The sequence below is a fragment of the Anolis carolinensis genome, chromosome 4 (assembly GCF_035594765.1).
Source record: "Anolis carolinensis isolate JA03-04 chromosome 4, rAnoCar3.1.pri, whole genome shotgun sequence".
Taxonomy (NCBI): Eukaryota; Metazoa; Chordata; class Lepidosauria; order Squamata; family Dactyloidae; genus Anolis; species Anolis carolinensis.
The window spans coordinates 52,509,108-52,529,203 of NC_085844.1; the positions used below are offsets into that span (position 1 = coordinate 52,509,108).

Consider the following 20,096-nt stretch of genomic DNA (forward strand, 5'->3'; position numbering starts at 1 on the left):
TCATAGGCAGGATGACAAGCAATAATTCCTAATCATACCTCAATGGAGAGAAGAGAATGGTTGACAAGAAACATTGAGATTAGAGGTAGTGCTACAGTCAGAACAAACAAGGGCAAAACCTATATTTAGGGCATGACTAGATGTGGGTGGAAATGACTCTTAAAAGATATGAAAGCCTGCCAGAGAATGCCCCAACCATTACTGAAACTATAGGAAAACCTGGAGGAGTATTTTGGCTGTATTTATAACTATTTGTTCCATCCCTCTTGTTTTCATTCTTTCTGAGCAGACTTTTCTCTCTTTTTAATGACCGTGTAATTGTTACTTATTTGGAACTAAGATAACAAAGATCTTTCCTATTTTTTTGAGAAAACCTTCTCAAAATATAGATCAAAAATAAATTGCTCTGTCAAGTTTATTTCTAAATACCTCTCTGTCGAGGATATTTGCAATGTGAAGTTCTCCATTCGCAGCATTCAAAATAAACTTTGAGGGACCTCCAGGAGTCTGACTCAAAATCTTGTAGGCAATTTTGGAATTAAGGTTATTTGGCTCATCAGCATCTGTAGCTGTTATTTTCATCACCAATGTGTCTGGAAAGATGGAAAAGAGCATTCAAACAAACAATCATTCAGAACTTCACTACGGCAAATGTAAAAATTTGAATTCTATCTCCATTTATCATCAGGAGAGAATCTATTTTTAATAGCAGTCAGTACTATGAAATTGTGGGAATTGTAGTTTGGTGAGGAACCAGTACTGTTTAGCAAAAAGGACCTTTTAAAACTACAACTCTCAAGATTCCAGAATATTGAGCCATGGCACTCAAGGTAGCGTCAAACTCTACTCATTCCACAATATAGGTTTGGTACTTACTTTCCATGCTGCTCTCTACTATTGAGCCTGAAAACGTGGCCAGTGTAAATACTGGTGCATTGTCATTGATATCCAGAACCCGAACTCGAAGCTCAAGTGGGGTTTCCACTGATTGCTCAGTTATAGGATTTATAGCATGACAATTAATCTAGACAAGGAGCATAAAAAAATTCAAACGGTCATTGAAATGCAAAAAATTATTCACAATTGATAGATGTGGCAGCAGCTATGATTTTTTAAAAAAATTTCTTATAATTTATCTCTAATTTAAGACAGCTAAAAGTGAGAAACATTGATAAGAACCATAGAAAAAAGTCAGTAGAACCAAAACAATAGAACAAATAATGGAAATCTCAATAATAACCCATTGTATTATATGGTATTGGTTTATTTACACTGCTAGTTCCATAAACTTGGATAAAGTGAAAATTGATGTAGATAATTGCATACAAGTAGTTTAAAAGTACTTAAATTGACACAGCACTGCACTTATATCCCATGCCCTTATTCCTTAGCTACAATTTGCACTATCTCATTCCCTTGTCTTGTCTTGTCTTGTCTACAGTTTGGCCATGTCCTACAATAGTTGTCACCATAGGTTTTGGGCACTGTTCTGAGTTTTAAACTGTTGTTTTATATGCTATATGTTTGTTGTATTGTACTGTGTGTTTATTTTATGCTCTGTTTTAGGCACTTTCTGCCATATGTAAGCCGCCCCAAGTCCCTTCAAGGAGATGGAGGCAGGGTACAAAAATAAAGTTGTTGTTGTTGTTGTTGTTGTTACTACTACTTGTGGATAGAATTAAATACCATCCAATTGCTCAAAAAGCAGGATCTAAAAATTGTATGGCACATAAAGGAATCAAATGATTTTCCTGATTATATCAATATATTATATATTTATATAGTATAATGATAAAAAAATTATGTCCTTTATTTAAAACGGCAAAATCAAGGTTTGTTTTGGGGTTTTTTTTCTTTTAAAAGCCATGGACAGTGGAATCTGTAGATGGCACAAAAGTCTTTAGAGAAAGAAAAACAATGACTATGGACCTCATCCCACGAGGAGAAGAAAGTGGCGGCAGATGTATGTGTGTGTGTGCTTGCGGGGGAGGGGGGTCATCTTCTTCTGTATTGTTTCATTCAGTTTTGTATATAAGGAAAATTGATAATATAATCGCCATCACCCACAATGTACTTTTGTCAATTTATACAGTAACCCTGTAGAATGGCAGAAGTTTGAAATCTAGGTCTAAGAAGGGGGGAAAATATAGCTACAATGAACTGGTAATATATTGAAATTGCACAATTCCTGAAGAATAAATTATTTAAACAAATCACTGTAAAAATATTCAAAAAAGAGAATTAATGGTGAGATAAGGAGCATCAAGATAATTGCTCCTCAACTCCAAAACGTCTGTTTCTACACACTTTAAAAATAGTGTGTAGAAACTGGAAGTAATCCTGCATTGTTTAATGTGCGCTATGAGACTTTGTCTTTCAACAGTTTGTAAAGTGTGTAAAAGTGTGGTGAAATAAAATACTGGCCCAAAAATTTTGGAGCCAGTTGAGGACAAGTGACTTCCCTTCTTGAGGCCACATAACCTATTGACTTGACTGGCAGTTTGATTGATTGAAAAACAGATATTTTGCCTCCCATCTAGAACTGGAAGACAGCTCACAGTATGTTTATTTTTAATAAGTAAAGTTTAAACTACATAAATTATTGTTACAAAACCTTTAATTAAATTACAATATTAAAATACACTTGAATTACAAACAGTTTACAAGTATCTTAAAAATAAGAATAAGAATCTACTAAAAGCCCAGACCTTAATAGTCATTTACTGAAAGTTTGCCTTAATGACTGGTTCTATGCCTGAAAAGACAGTTTCAGAGCATGGCAGTAGCTAGTGGAAAGTTGCTTTCCTTGCATCCTCACATGATGTGAGAATAAGGGTGCATGTAGACTGTAAATTTCTCATGATCCCATACTACCAGTTAGAGTGATGTCAAACTACATTAATCCTGTGGTGCAGGTGCCTGCTCTGGGAATAATAAAATCATAGAATAATAGAGTTGGAAGAGACCACATGGGTCATCTAGTCCAACCCTCTGCCATGCAGGAAAAGCACAATCAAAGTATCCCTGACAGATGGCCATCCAGCCTCTGTTTAAAAGTTTCCAAGGAAGGAGCTTCCACCACACTCTGAAGCAGAGAACTCCACTGTTGAACAGTCAAGAAGTTCTTCCTAAAGTTCAGGTGGAATTTCCTGTAATTTGAACCCATTGCTCCAAGTCCTAGTTTTTGGAGAGCAGAAAGCAAGCCTGCTCCCTGTTCCTTATGGCATCCTTTCACATATTTATACATGGCTATCATGTCTTCTCTCAACCCTCTCTTCGGCAGAGTAAATATACCAGTTCTTTAAGACACTCCTCACAGTGCATTGTCTCCAGACCTTTGATCATTTTAGTTGCCCTCCTCTGGATACCTTCCAGCTTGTCAATATCTCTTTTAAACCGTGGTGTCCAGTATTGGACATAGTATTCCAGGTGAGGTCTAACCAAAGCAGAATACAAAGGCACCATGACTTCCCTCGATCTAGACACTAGGCTTCTTTTGATGCAGCCAAAAATCCCATTTAGCTGCTGCATCACACTGTTGGCTCATGTTAAATTTGTTGTCCACAGAGACTCCAATATCTTATTCACATGGATAGTTGTTGAACCAGGCATCATCCATTCTGTATGTTTACATTTCATTTTTTTTCTGCCTAGTTTAGTATTTTACATTTGTCCTTGTTGAAATTCATTTTGTTAGTTTTGGTCCAGCTCTCTAATCTGTTAATGTCATTTTGAATTCTGATCCTGTACTCTGGAGCAGGGGTCCCCAAACTAAGGCCCGGGGGCCGGATGCGGCCCTCCAAGGCCATTTACCTGGCCCCCGCTCTCAGTTTTAGACTTAGGCCTGCCGAAAGTCTGAAATGGCACAACAACAACAATCCTACTTGATTATCTCATTGGCCAGAAGCAGGCCCACACTTCCCACTGAAATCCTGATAAGTTTACAGTATGTTGGTTAAAATTATTGTTATTTTTAAATATTGTATTGTTCTTTCATTTACTAATATTGTAAATGAATGATATGGTAATAATATAATATATTGTGTATACATATAATATTGATAATAATATTATAATGCAATACAATATAATATTTATTTACTTATTTATTTATTTATTACAGTATTTCTACCCCGCCCTTCTCACCCAATAGGGGACTCAGGGCGGCTAATAATAATAATAATACAATATAATAATATTGTATAATATAATAATATTAATTATATATTATATATTAAATGTAATATTACTAATAATATTACGGTATAATGGTATAGTATAATATAGTAATATATAATGCTAATATTGTGCTATGCTAATAATATAATATATTGTATGTGCATACAATTTTTAAGCCTCTCTGAGTCCCCTTTGGGGTGAGAGAGGGTGGGGTATAAATGTAGTAAATAAATAAATAAGTAATTGTTGCTGGGGTTTTTTGTTTTTTTTTTGCACTACAAATAAGACATGTGCAGTGAGCATAGGAATTTGTTCGTTTTTTTTTTTTTTTTTTTGAAATGATAATTCGGTCCCTCAACAATCTGAGGGACCATGAATTGGCCCTCCACTTAAAAAGTTTGAGGACCCCTGCTCTGGAGTATTAGCTATCCCTCCTAATTTGGTGTCATCTGCAAACTTGATAAGCATGCCCTCTAAACCTTTATCCAAGTCATTAATAAAGATGTTGAACAGCACTGGGCTTGTTTCAAGGATGAAGTGGAACCTTTGGTGTGCGCCCTTTGGGTTCGGTCCCTTAACTAATTAGAGATCCAAAGCTCTTTGCTCTAGATGGGGAAATCCAGGCAGGCTTTTATGGGATTATATTGTCTTTCAGTTAGTCCAGATTCGAGTTATACTGGGATCATACATCATAATCAGAATTTTGAACTATGCTTGAAATAGAATAGCATTCTTCATCAACACTTGAGGGAATAGGCTATCTTAGGGAGGCTACCGTGTTTCCCCGAAAATAATACAGTGTCTTATATTAATTTTTGCTCCCAAAGATGCTCTAGGTCTTATTTTCAGGTGATGTCTTATTTTTCCATGAAGAAGAATTCACATTAATTGTTGAACAAAAAAAATGAACATTTATTATATACTGTACAGTAGTTGTCATCACAAACCAGCATAACCAGACAAACTGTGAATCCTATCAATAATTTCTTGTTACTACCATTATTTCCATGTACAACACTCTATGGCAGGGGTCCCCAAACTTTTTAAACAGGGGGCCATGTCACGATCCTTCGGACCGTTGGAGGGCCGGACTATAGTTGGCCACTGAGCAATAATTAATAATAATAATAACAACAATAATAATAATAAAAAAGAGGTTTGGCAGAGACCCTTTGGGCAATTGAGTCCAATCCCCTTCTGCCTTTGTGCACCGAAAGCACAAGCACAGCACCCCTGACAGATGGCCACCCAGCCTCAATGTTAATAATAATAATAATTATTATAATAATAAAGAGGGTTGGAAGATACCCCTTGGGCCATTTAGTCCAACCCCCTTCTGCCTCTGTGCACCAAAAGCACAAGCAAAGCATCTCTGACAGATGGCCACCCAGCCTCAATGTTGTTAATAATAATAATAATAATAATAATAATAATAATAATAATAATAATAATAATAATACAGGGTTTTGGAACACAATACTCCTGACCTCACAATCATGTTAAAAAACAAAGTATGGATTGTTGATGTTGCAATCCCAGGTGACAGAAGGATTGAGGAGAAACAACTGGAAAAGCTGACACGATATGAGGATTTAAAGATCGAATTACAAAAACTCTGGCACAAGCCAGTCAAGGTGGTCCCAGTGGTGATCGGCACATTGGGTGCAGTGCTTAAAGACCTTGGCCTGCACTTAAACACAATCAGCGCTAACAAAATTACCATCTGTCAGCTGCAGAAGGCCACCTTACTGGGATCTGCACACATTATTCGCTGATACATCACACAGTCCTAGACACTTGGGAAGTGTCCGACATATGATCCAATACAACAGGCAGCAGAGTGTCTGCTGTGGACTCATCTTGTTGTGTTTCTAATAATAATAATAATAATAATAATAATAATAATAATAATAATAACAACACAACAAAACACTGCATGGAAAGTTCCTTGACAAAATTGAAGGAAAAGCTGATAAGGAGAAGACCTGGCTCTGGCTCACGAATGGGACCCTGAAGAAGGAGACAGAAGGCCTGATCCTTGCAGCCCAGGAGCAAGCCATCAGAACAAATGCAATTAAGGCCAAGATTGAAAAATCAGCTGATGACCCAAAATGCAGACTGTGCAAGGAAACCGACGAAACCATTGATCATATCCTCAGCTGCTGTAAGAAAATTGCACAGACAGACTACAAACAGAGGCAAAACTATGTGGCCCAAATGATTCATTGGAACTTATGCCTCAAGTACCACCTCCCAGCAACAAAGAACTGGTGGGATCACAAACCTGCAAAAGTATTGGAAAATGAGCACGCAAAGATACTGTGGGACTTCCGAATCCAGACTGACAAAGTTCTGGAACACAACACACCAGACATCACAGTTGTGGAAAAGAACAAGGTTTGGATCATTGATGTTGCCATCCCAGGTGACAGTCGCATAGATGAAAAACAACAGGAAAAACTCAGCCGCTATCAGGACCTCAAGATTGAACTTCAAAGACTCTGGCAGAAACCAGTACAGGTGGTCCCGGTGGTGATGGGCACACTGGGTGCTGTGCCAAAAGATCTCAGCCGGCATTTGGAAACAATAGACATTGACAAAATCACCATCTGCCAACTGCAAAAGGCCACCCTACTGGGATCTGCACACATCATCAGAAAATACATCACACAGTCCTAGACACTTGGGAAGTGTTCGACTTGTGGTTTTGCGAAACGAAATCCAGCATATCTATCTTGTTTGCTGTGCCATACAACGTCGTTGTGTTGATAATAATAATAATAATAATAATAATAATAATAATAATAATAAGGGTTTTAAGAGAAGAAGAGACCTCTTGGGTCATTTAGCCCAACCCCCTTCTGCCCTTGTGCCATGGGGGCCGGATAAATGGCTTCGATGGGCCGCATCCGGCCCCCGGGCCTTAGTTTGGGGACCCCTGCTCTATGGTACATACATCCTGGGTGCTCTTGTGTTCTGTTCGGCGGGCATGCTTCCAAACAAAACCTTTGCTAGGTCTTACTTTCGGGGGAGGCCTTATATTTAGTAATTCAGCAATACTTCTACTAGGTCTTATTTTCTGGGGATGTCTTATTTTAGGGGAAACAGGGTAGTAGCCATGACTCTTTCTTTGAGGAATGCTGTAGGATTCATAAGGAACTCATGCATGCAGGTGCCAGGTTGAAAATAGGAGAGGGCCCCTGTACTTTTAATGATTATGTAGAAGAAGGAATTTTCTTAGCTGTTGCTTGTCATGCATTGGAGGAATGTCATTCACAAGGGGAAATATGGCAAGGCTCCCTAGGGAAGTAATTATAGAACATGTATGAAGCTGCTCATAGGACTTTCTCTCTGACATGTGCCAAGCATGGATTACATGCTGAGGATCCTCTGTATAACAGTTGATCTGAATAAGTGAGCAACTCTAAATGAATAGAAAGGTCTTTCAGATAGTTTAGTCCTGAACCGCAAAAGGAAATAGTAATGTATTTTGCACACATTTTATACACTTACAGTAAATATTGGATTTGTCTCCCGATCTACTATTTTTGTTATGTTAATTTCACCCGTCTTTTGATTGATGACAAAAACTCCAAAGGGATGCTGATCAATTCCTACTCCAGATATTCGGTATATAATTGGTTGTGTTTCTTCACAATCTGATCGGATCTGCAACATGAAACAGAAACAGAGTTTTCTTTCAGATTCATATACTTTTCACAGCCTTAGTGATCCTTGAGTAATATTTCACTTTTAACACTCTTCAGAGTTTAATCAATTCAAAGCAATAGAGATAGGTTGAGTTTCGAAAAGTTATGTTTGTGGGTTCTCCAATGTTTATTTGCAGCTTACCAAACCATAGTTATTAACGTCAAGGTCATTAATAATAAACGAATCTTTTGTAACCTCGATAATCTTTTCTTAGCATTCATTTTATGAATCTTTAGTTTTCTGACTCAAACATAAATGAGAAAACTACTGCCAAAATTTCCAAAAGTTTGTCAGATTGTTAATGTTCACACTTCAATCTATTAGATCTTGTTACTTAGCCAATATGTGGCGGGCTTTTAGTCCTTTCTTCAGTCATTGCTTCCAGGTCTGATACAGATATTACAATACACTTAGAACTTACTCTGGCAATTGGATTTCTCTTTGAATTATCTTCTTCTTCTCTACAGGCTGCCGCAAATTTAATCCATTCTCGTTTCTGTCTCCGATAGGTTTTCAATCTCTCCACACCATTTTTATCCCATTCTTTCACCTTGAACAAAAATAAACTGGCATTACCAGCAATAACTAAATGCCATAGTAAGCAATTGTTCTTAATATTTTATGCTATATATGTATGTGGCTGTCATTGTTTCCTATTCCTCTTCTTGGAGCTTCTATCTCGGGACATTGGCTAAATTCTTTTAGAGTCACAGGATGTTTGTAAGTATTAAAACATTTGAGAGGGAAAGATTAATTCATGAAGTAGTAGAAAGAAACCATTGCTTCAAACTTAACGGAAAAACAAAAATTCACTTAGTTTTACAATTACCATGGAAGTCCATGTATTGAATTGAGACAAGAGTCCCTGGGATTGACTAGGCACAACACTGGGAAACTACAGTAGGTATATAGGTATGACAAGAGCTAGGGATGGAGGAGAAGGTTACTTGAGGATCTGAGTTGTGAAGAAGGAAATTGTGTGAAAAAGGACTACTTATTTTAAAAAACTGCATAGTACAGCTATATTGGTGAAAGGGGATTTCACATATTGCTTCATAAGCAGTTTTCTCTGAAAGCTTCCAAAGATCTGTAGGTTGTGCTAGCAAATAATGAAGTTATGTTACCTCAACATAGAAACGACCAATGCAGAATTCCAGAGACACCTACAAGAAGAATAAAAACACAGTTAAGTACAATGCTATTTTAAATTATCCCTTGTATATCTATATAAATAATTTTATTTCTATCAAAGTAATAAGTAGAAGAATAATAAGTTTTCTCATAGTCAAAACACATGAAGATGAAAATCCCATTGCACTAACATACAGGGTAGGACCATTTCTGCTCCCGTATGTCTTCTGAGAGTTTTGGAAAATACACTTTTGTGATCACAGGGGCTACGCTGGTTCTGGGAACTATAGCCTAGAAAAGAGCAGCACTTATGAGCTGTACCTTTTCATTACCCGTATTTGCTTGAGTATAATGCACCATCAAATGTACTGTGTACATTACAAAAGAAGGACCAAAAAGGCTGGTGGGAAGCTGGTGTGAGCACTGCTGCCTCTTTTTCGTCTGTCCCCAGCTAGGATTTCTTGCCCAATAGCACAGATGGGTTTAGGTGCATGATTCTAACACGCAATTGAATCTAAAGTGCAAAACAATTTTAGTGATGCAATTTAGCCAAAAAAGGTGAGCATTATGCCTGAGTGAATATGGTATTTATTTATTTACTTGAAATTTATTTTAAAGCCAGCTTTTCTCTCAACATGGGACTTGGAATTTCACAAACCTAGCCTTTTATCCTCATTTATGTTGCTGCCTGCCATAATTTTAATCAACAGAGTTCGTTTTGCCACTATTATCAAGCTTTAAAGTCACCATTGTCAACTCAATGTCTTCCTGCTCTCAACCTCTCTATAGGCCATATTGGCTAGAGAAGATGGCAATTGTAACCAACCTTCCCAGAAGGCTCCAGAATCAAGAAAGTTTACTTACAATATTCTATCTACATTCATCCATGGTTGCTGGTTATGCCTCCTGAGCTAGTCTAACAACATTCCTCACCTCTGACTTTCATCAGCATTGTCTAGCTTCTAATTTGATCATGAAGTCCTGATTATTATTCTGGTATTTAACACAAAACACAAATCACTTAAAAAGTCATATGCAGGAGGACTTGAGAGTTCATTGAATGTCTGCCCTTTTTTGGCAATTGCAACTACATTAAAATCATATGTCTGAAAATGAGTATGGGCACAAAAATCTGTTCCAAATCTCCCATCATCACCGATTTACTAAGTATTATTTTGCATAGAAGAAAGAAGTTTAGGGAGCAGAATGAATAGCAAATAAAAGAAAAAGGAATAGTTGTGAATGTGTTAGAGAAAATTATGTTACCCTACAAAACTGTAAGCATGTTTTTTAATCAATCTGTCCCTAAGAGTTTAGCAAAACTCTTGCCTACACGTTATGTAGAACCCATTTTGGTTTTATGAGAACACAGTCATTTCCATTCCTATAAGAATGGCAATTCTGCAATATGGGGAAGGTCATTTAATTAGTATTTTCTTTTTATGCTTTTCCGAAAGCTGGCATGTACTGCACATTTTACATTCTGTTCCATTATGATGGTGACTGTAAAGATGCAAACTGAATTAGAAGGGGAGAACTGCGGCAGCATGCAAAAATCTTAGTCTATCATCTGCAATTGTTTGCCATACATCAAATTTTAGATTTTAAAATCCTTGGGAGTTACATGCATAACTGATTTGAAACCTGGAAATTGTGGCCTATGAAGAGCATCTTAGGAGTTGGTAACATTAGGTTGGAGAAGAGAAGGCTAAAAGGGGACATGATAGCCATATTAAATATTTGAAAGGATGCTGTATTGAAGATGGGGCAAACTTGTTTTCTACTGCTCCAGCAACTAGGACATGGAGTAATGAGTTTAGAATCACAGTGTTGGACTATAGAAAAAGCGATCCGACATAAACTAAAGGAATAACTTCCTGGCTGTGAAAGATATTCAACAGTTGTGTACTCTGCCTCAGAGGGTGGTGGAGTTTCCTGCATTGCCGTCTGTTGGTAATACTTTGATTGTTTACTGTTTTATGACAGGAGATTATGGGATGGCCTTTTTGATCTCTTCCAACTCTATGATTCTATGACTCCCTTAATCTTTTTCTTCCATTTGGGACTTTTTTTGTATTACAGCTGCTTTTGTGCTTGTTGGTGAAGTCTGGATGGTTTAACAGTTCTAAGCTTTGACTTGTATGTGTGTGATAGGTTGGAGCTGCAAGACTCTGGGCAACATACAATGTGGATCTCAGATCTTCAGGTTCCCAGTGGGAATAAATTTATTTCTACCATGAATTTCAGTATAAAAGCACTCTGGGTTAAAGGGAGCAAATTTATTTTTTCACACTGAACTATTTTTGTTCAAGACTTTATCCATCACTTTGCCAAAGATGTAAATTGATATGGCACAGGCATCAAACATACTGCAACATTAAAGAAGGCTGTTCATACATCCACATGTTTTTACTCCACATACAAGACAAAGAACTGTTCTACATTTGAGGAAGGGTGTGACCTGTATTTATCAAACACTATGTCTCTTCAGAGTCAGTGTGTAGCTTTGCCTCACTATCCCATGGGAAAGTTTTAAGTTCCACCTCCAATTCATTTCAAGTAGCAAGACCGGTTCCTGGGATTACTGTCTAATTTGGCACTTTTTAATTTCCAAAATGGTTTACAGTAATGTTCCCATCAGAGCAACAATGTGGCATAGTTCGATGTTATTCTTTTTTAAAAAAAAATATTAACAAATAGGAAGTGAGGCTGAGAAAGAACTTTTCTAAGAAAAGGGAATAACATGGTGCTTTATAATTTTGTAGCAACACCACACCTTTTGTAATGTTATACCAAGATCTCAAAGGCCAACCACTATGGGAATTTGCCAGATACATGTGATACTAATAAGACGTATAATAGTGTGACAAAAAGCGTTGATGTTTGTTATGGACTGAGATAGTAATCTGAACTGTTTCTAAAGTACAGTGCAAAGAAATGCTGGATGGACAATGTACAGCTTGCCAAAGCCCCATAGTTGCTGAAGTTTTGAAATATATCCCATCAAACCCAAAATATCCACACCATGGATAAATCACCTGTTGTTCATTTACATGTCTGGAGACATCCACAGAGTGCCAGAATGATTATATGATCATTTCTCATACATATGAGAGATAATATAAAATGCACTGATGCTGGATAATGGTGCTTATCTCTGGAAAAGAAATATTTCTACCAGTACTGATGAGTACAATTTTATGATATTTTGGATACAAACCTTAACTAACCTTGTACATGATATCATGCCAGCTGCAATGTCATAAATGTTGTCATTATTAAATCTATTATTTACAGTAATGACATTTTTCTCCCCAAGGGATGCCCATGTTAAGTATGTTGCAGCATTTGGTATTTCAAAATGATCACATATGCTATCACAAAGTTGTGTTCATTGCAAGTTCCCATATAAAACTGTTAGTCTGGGAGTAAGATTGGAAGCATAGCCTGCAATTTACAAGCTGTATAAAAGCACAGTACTGCTCATGTGCACCTCTCCTTTCAATGGAACATATGCAGGAGATCTTATTGTGACATCCATTAACTGAGAAGTACTAACTGCAGTTTATTATCATGTGTATAACACTGGCATGGTAAAAGTATGGAGATCACCAACCCCAGCTATAATCAGTGGTTCTAGAAAAGAGAAGATGTATACATAAATACTAATTTTGTTAAATTTAAAGGTATTGATTGGATGCTACTTGTTTACTTGATTTATTTGATTTTTATTTATTTAGGCATTTTGTTTATTGACTCACAGTCAAGGGCCCCGGTCTCATCTGGGATGGCTTCCATTGCATTTGGGAGACTATTGATGCAAGGGATCTTTATGAATTTATTATATTTATAGGGCATATTTCTTCCAAGGAGGTCAAGACTCCAGATAGCATCTTTATATTAACCAATACCTCTCCCAGAAACTCTCTGAGGCAGGTTACTTGGAAAATTATATGTTATTAAATAAAAATTAGTAAGCTTCACAGTTGTGACTTTGACCACTTCTCAATCCCATTCCTAATGAGTTAGGCTAAACTTAGGCTGAAATCCAATATTTGGTTCCAACTAGAGTGGAGCTATTGAATCAACAGGCCCTTAAGAAGTCAATACTTATGCGAATTCAATGGATCTAATTAAGTTGGAACTAAGAACAATATTGTCCATTGTCAGTGAGCAGCCCATCACATCCATATTGGAAAAAACCTATTTTGATGATAAACATAACAATAAAGAAAAATATACAGCACATTCCTCCTATTAAAAACCATTCTGCATAATCCATTAAAAGGTAAAGGTTTTCCCCTGACGTTAAGTCCAGTTGTGACCGACTCTGGGGGTTGGTGCTTATCTCCAATTCCTAAGCCGAAGAGCCAGCGTTGTCCATAGACACCTCCAAGGTCATGTGGCCGGCATGACTGCATGGAGCACCGTTAATCCCTTAATCATAAAAGGTCTTTCCCCACTACTTTAAGTATCAAATATTTTGAATTTCCATAAAGACAAGCTTTATGCATTAAAATCAATGTAGCAAATGTCAGCAGTGTTTTTCATTGCACTTGTTTTTATGAAGCATGTGTTCATTGTGTCATACTGCTGTCAGCTTGAATTTGGAGTGAAACAAGTACACTAGCAAATTCAGAACATTCATTTGAAGTGACTTTGAAAAACCAAAATGGACACACCAGAAATTATAGCATATTCTCTGACTGAAATTGCAAACCAAAACAAATGTCCCTTTTAGGACCTCATCATATGGGCAAAAAGCTCCATCTTGGGATGCTGCTGAGATGCAGCCTGGGCAGAGCCCGGTGGAACCTATCACATGACGCAGGACTACTTCCAGAGGGGCTCCGTCCCAGCTCCATGCACGCTGCATCTTGGCATCAAACTAAGCAGCATTCCTAAGAACACATGGTCTCGTAGTATAAGCCGGAACATGGGATCAAGCCAGGGACAGGTGGGTTTCCGCGTGTGATGGTAAGGTGGCGATACGTGGCACTGCCTGAAAATTTACCCCGTTGCCTGACAGATTTGCTCCACTGCCCCACAGATGCCTCTGCTGTCCCCCAGCTTAAGGACCTCCAAATGATGAGGTCCATTATAAGCTACAATGGACATAACAGCCTTGTGTGTATGCATAGGCCTGCAAACCACTTTATGGCAATTCTCTGAATTTTCTTAGGCAAGGAATACTTATAGGTAATTTCCTCAGTTCTTTCCCTGAAATATAGCCCACAGCACTGGGTATCCATTGGCAGACTTCCATTCAAGTGCTAACCAGGGGAGATGCCGCCTGCTTCCAAGATGAGATAGGATCTTGTGCCTTTACTTAGTATTGTTTAAAGATGTTTGGGATTACATTTTAAATGTGCCATTTTTGGGTGAATTCTATGACTAAAATGTATTTTATGTGTTTGGAGGTTTTAAATAGACCCTGGCTGGGATGCTTTGATTGTGTATTCCTGCATGGCAGGGTGTTGGAGTCGATGATTCCTGTCTTTTCCACTCTATGATTGTATAAATCTACAGCCACAAAACCTGAGCAGCTCTTCCAGACTGACGCTGTTGCTCATGGGAGTAGCACTACTACCACTGTTTTAATATGCTGCTTTACAAGTTCTACTTCAAAGCCATTAGCAAACATGTATTAACTAACCATTATCCGTGCCAAAGCAATATTACATGCAATTAAGAAATACTCCCTACTCCACCTACTTGCATCCAAATGACTGAACATGCCCTTAATTCCTGATTTATTCTGTTCCACAATGCTCTTCATTTTCAGGGCTGAGTCTGCTCTTTGAAGTCAAGCAAACGTACTGCTGTGCACATAACTGACTATTCCAGTGCATTATAATATTACTCATCTTTCAGTGTGCCATTGTAATATGCAGTTGTGTCAGCAGTTTGAGCCATCTATTTTATTCCTAAGCCAAAACTCCCACTGAAGCAGATTAGATCTTTCTTTTTATTAAATTTGCTCTCAAAGTTTTTAAACTTTCCAGTCAAAACTGATGTCTTCAAGCCCAATCAGTGTTATTTAGTCAGATTTCCCATCGTGATCAAGCATAACCCATAGTGAAATCTTATTTGACATAGCCAGGCCTAAAGAACTTGCTACAGGACAAATCCTGTATTCCAGAAAATAAATTCATCAATGATTTTTGTTTTTGTTTTTAAAATTTAGACCGTGGAATACCTATCTGCCCACACATTTTATTTTTATTGATGACCCAGACCTGCCACATCCATTCAAGTTAACAGGTACAGCACTCAGCACAAACTTTGGAAAGCCAGGATAGTTTTGCTAAAAAAAATAAATGGTGGTGCATGCCCATGATTCTTCACACAGATGTTGTAGATGTCTTGAGTCACAATAAAAAATGAAAATGATAATCCTTAAGATCCTGTAAACTATATACCAAATGGTTCATTTGATCACAGGCATACTGTATTGCACACTCCCATACTTGAAAAGCCTGCAATTTTTGCAAATCCCATAGCCGAAATTCTTGCTATGACGACCTTGTGCATGCTTTGCATTTAAATAAGCCAATTTTTGATGCATTGTATAAATTATTCTGGAAGGAAAAGGCATCAATTTACATTCCAATTAAACCTTTCCATACACTATATATGGCACAGTCTAGTTTGTTCTATATGTTTGGAAGGCTTGAATCGTACTTAACTCTGTTGCATTATGATTACACTCTTGTCTTTAATGCATAATTCTGGAACTGAGTGTTTAGTTCTTTCAATTTACTATAAAACTCACATCCAGGGAATTTAGTCTTTTGGTTTTTACATTTACAAAGGAAAATGCAGGTGCTCAGATGAAACTAAAAACATTTTGGCCAAGTGGAAATGGTAATAAGAATCTAGTTCTCACAAGGCAGGTGGCAAGAGAAACATCATGCTGCATTCATTGCCTTCCTGAAGCAAGCCTGTACAAGTATCATGAACACAGCTTAACCATATAATTCAGGTTTTTGCAAGGAGTATTTTTGGATCCAGCAGGTGTTGAACAATCCAGGCAGATGGGGAAACATGTCCTACAGCCCTGCCAAGTCTTGAATAAAATTGCTGGCTCAACCTACCACATGCCCAAACTTGGGACAATTTTGTTTTCTTAAATGAACCAGAGCATCAAAAAATATAAGGGACTCATATAGCACCTTTTAGACTAACAGAAAGAGCAATTTCAAGCAAATGTTTTGTGGATCCCAATTCACTTTATTAGATGCAGTCTGATGTATCCAGAGTCCACAAAAGCTTATCGTAAAAATTATTTTTCTCAGCTAATTTCAAATGTTCTATAGGATGTCCTTATTTTTCTAATGCTGAAACAAACTAAGAGTGCTTCTCCGCTGATACTACAATCTAGTATGGAATCAGTTTGGGAGGAGCTAGTTTCACTGCATGGGTAATCAGATTGCCATGCTTAGAACCAATTTGAGGCCAGGAAGGTGATTACATTGAATATGGGACATGAACCCAAACTGCTTTGCAGTCCCCTCTCCATTTCTCAGAGACATGTGCACTAGTGCACCAGAGGCATGTGGATGAAAAAAAAGGTGAAAGTGTGGGTTAAGAGCAGAAGTAATCAGTTGCCCCTCACAGGGAGTTGATCAGCCTCCTATATCCAGCTATGGCCTTGGGATGTTTTTCCGCACCCCCTTTCCATGTTCTTTACTGGGCTTCAGGAAGGACTTGTTATCTAAAATGCACTGTACATTCGCCCTGCATCTAGGATACACTGGCATCTGCTGCAGTGCATTTTTTGGCTGAACAGAGACTTTCTTGAGACATTTTAAAATTGCACCCCACAGCGCACATTGACAGTGAGTTTTTGTGGCCACCATGGCCTCAAGTCAGCTTAGAACTGCATTATATGGTCAGTGTAGAAGTGTCCTTACATGGCTATGAATAATACAGACTATTATGAGTTAATCATGTATGTAACATAAAGCACTGGTCATTCAGTGTAACAATAAAGGTGAATGCATTGATTGCAGAATATAAGTAACTGATTGTGATATATTTCATTGTGTTGTTTTGGGGGAGATTGTACAACATTGGGAAGATATGCTTGTGAAAGCCCCCTTCCCCCACCATGTTTCTCTGAAATATAATATGCCTCCTATTTTTGGAGTCCTCACAGAATATCACTTTGTGGGCATGGCCAAATTCCATGAAGAATCTGGCCATGCCCAGTGACTTCACTGTCTCCCCCTTCAAACCTGGGACAGCCTCCTGTCACAATGAAAGATTAGAAACTACATTGGAAAATTTTCCCAGAGTCCAAAAGAGGTTGAGTTTCAAAAACATAAGACCACAACCATGCTGAGCTTATGAAACTCATTGCACAGTTGCATAGATCCAGGCCTATGTATATTTGCCACCTTTTTATAGTATGGGTCACAGCAGATTCCTAAAGGGATTGCTAAACAAAATTTGCACATGTGGTTTCTCTTTGAATACAATTGACAAAGTGGTACATCCAGCACATCAAGCTTTGTATTGAAATCTCAGCCATAAGAAATGTACATCTGATTTAAACAGATGTCAGGAATGCAAATAATAATGAGAATGGCGTGCAAATAGCCTAGTCTCATTTTTTAAAAGTGTGAGCAACATTCCAGGCTGTGAAGAAACATACAAGTACAGATTTGTTCCTTCTCTTTTTGCCAACCCCATTATGATTTACTTGTTAGCTGCTCTCGTGTAGTTTAGTTCTACTTTATGGAAGGTAAATTGGTAAATCAGATTTTCCTTAATTCATTTGAGCAACAAATCAGAGGATCTCATCATGATAAATCATCTCATGTGAGAAGCCACAATAAAGGATTATTTTACTATCCTTAAAAAACCCAACCCAGCTCAACATACAAAACAGTAATCAACAGTTTTGTTGCTAAAGAATATACTTGGTATATTTCTATTTTTCCCCTGATAAAGTTACCAGTGGAGCCAATTATGATTTCACAGCTTTTCTTTTTTAAAAAAAGCTTTCAGAAACCTTGTTCTTACTTTTCGGCATTCGTTGAAGATATCCCAGATGGGCTCCAAAACCATCACATCAAGAGATGTTCACTATAATTCCATCAACAATCCCTACTGGTTTGTGGACAAAGACAACAGTGGCCCACCAACATATAGTGGTTGCTCATTGCACTGCTAAAACCTTTTTTCTAATACCTTTCCTCCTTCATTTCAACACAAGACTAAAAGCCTGTAGACTCCTTTCCATTCCTACCAATTCCCAAAATGTATTGCCTGATAAAAATATCTGGAGACCCCAAAAGATTGCATCCATTTTTGTACTCCTTTTGTTGGCCTAAAAAAGTTCTTATACTCATACAGTCTTCCATGGCATTATATTTCTATGGATTCTGGATTTAAGATTTGGAGGCTACTGTAAATTCCCCCAAAAAGTAGTCTATGGTCAAAAGGACTGTATAAAAACTTGGATCACGAAAGAAATTGTGAATTGTTTTTAGAAAGGCCTTGTAACTATTTGCAATCTCAATCCATATTTGAATGCATCAGGATGAGTATTCATACCACAGTTGTCACATCTTACCACAAATACCACTTTCTCTTTTTGAAGAAATTTGAAACATTGTGTTGTTCATGCTCATAAGAAAACTTTCTCCTGCCTGCACATTTCTAGAAATCAACATTCAGGATCTTCTCAGTACTGCTGTTTTGTATTTGAAAAGTCCTATTTAACAGCGGTAAGGATCTCACTCATTTTCTTCATTTTTCCAGGCCCAAGTTTAAGGCAGTCTAAAATAAATATCAAATTATACCATCTTCATGATGTACTCCCTTTTCAAGTAAAGGAAGCATGTTAGTAAATAGGAATTGATAGCTATATAAACAGATCTCATCTTTTCATTTCAAACAACATATGTCCAAAGATTGATCTTATTAGAAGAGCTGATATTTAGATGAAACAGTTGGAGTCTTTTCTTGTTTACTTCAAAGTAAATCTACCTATACTCAATGGGATTTACAACTTAGTAATCAAGTATAGGAGTGCTCCTTCTACCATCCCTATTCATTCCCAAGGTGATACTTCAGCATTAACAAAGCTTGCTTCAAGAACTGTCCAAGTCACCCAGTCTTATCTTAGGCAGAAAGCAACACCAGGCATCCCTTCTGTATAAAATGCCAGCTCAGAGGTAACACTATTCTATAAAGAAGACTTCTAAAATCCTTACCATGAAAATGAACAGCACAGCAGCTGTTCTGTACGGATGCCAGTCCATTGCATGTGTTGTCTCCTAATTCCGAGAGAAGGACAATAACAGTCCAGGCTGCTGAGCCCTTCCCTCCCTCCCTTATGGCAGTGCCTCTAAAAAGACACTGCGTACAGATGTTCTTTCAGCCAGGCTTTGGAGGAACCTGTGGCTTCCTCACAAGATAGAACTGAAGATGCTGTATAATACTGTGAATTTCCACACCCAAACTTCTGGGCAGGTCTCACTTGAAATGCTTGACAACATCATGATTGCTCCAAGGGAAAAGCTTATGACACACCTTATTCGTTATTGCGATGAAATACTTCATTGGGCACCACAGAAAACATTTCAGAGGGAAGACAGCCTCTACAGGGGAACTTCCAAATGAAATCAAAGCTACCCACAATACAAAAATCTACAAATGAAATTTACTAACGTTTGATTCTGAGTACAACAGTACTCAGAATATTGGGAAGTGAGGTAAATCACAGCACAATATAAACAATGAGAAACACCAAAAGTAATGCATGTTTCGGGTGCTTTTTCTCAACAGGATTTCTGAGTATAGAGACTCCTCAGTTCATTTAAACATTCAAAGATTTGGTAACACAAGCAGGTGATAAGGATGTGAAATGTTGACTCAGTTCATTTTTGCATGCAAGAATTAATAATTCCACAAGTTTTCTCCTGTTAGACTTTGTACATTTTCTATTTTTTCTTCATTTTGGGATTTTTGTTGCAAAAGGAATCATTTGACAGAAAGCAATTTATTCTGTTGCAAAACATCTTATGTGTGGCAGAAAGGTTTGCCACAATATTTTATTAAAA

At 37.5% G+C, this 20,096-nt stretch overlaps 1 protein-coding gene across 1 annotated transcript in view; it reads right to left on the minus strand.

Annotated features, from left to right (window-relative positions):
- LOC100565246 (desmoglein-1) overlaps positions 1-19,439 on the minus strand; it is a 38,974-nt gene extending 19,535 nt beyond the window's left edge. Inside the window, exons 1-6 of the mRNA XM_062980421.1 lie at positions 19,248-19,439; positions 9,015-9,053; positions 8,312-8,440; positions 7,693-7,848; positions 877-1,024; positions 430-593 (exon numbers count right to left, since the gene is read on the minus strand). Coding sequence (XP_062836491.1) covers positions 430-593; positions 877-1,024; positions 7,693-7,848; positions 8,312-8,440; positions 9,015-9,053; positions 19,248-19,295 — 684 coding nt within the window. The 5' untranslated portion in view covers positions 19,296-19,439. The remainder of the gene's footprint in view (positions 1-429; positions 594-876; positions 1,025-7,692; positions 7,849-8,311; positions 8,441-9,014; positions 9,054-19,247) is intronic.
- Between the last annotated feature and the right edge of the window lie 657 nt (positions 19,440-20,096).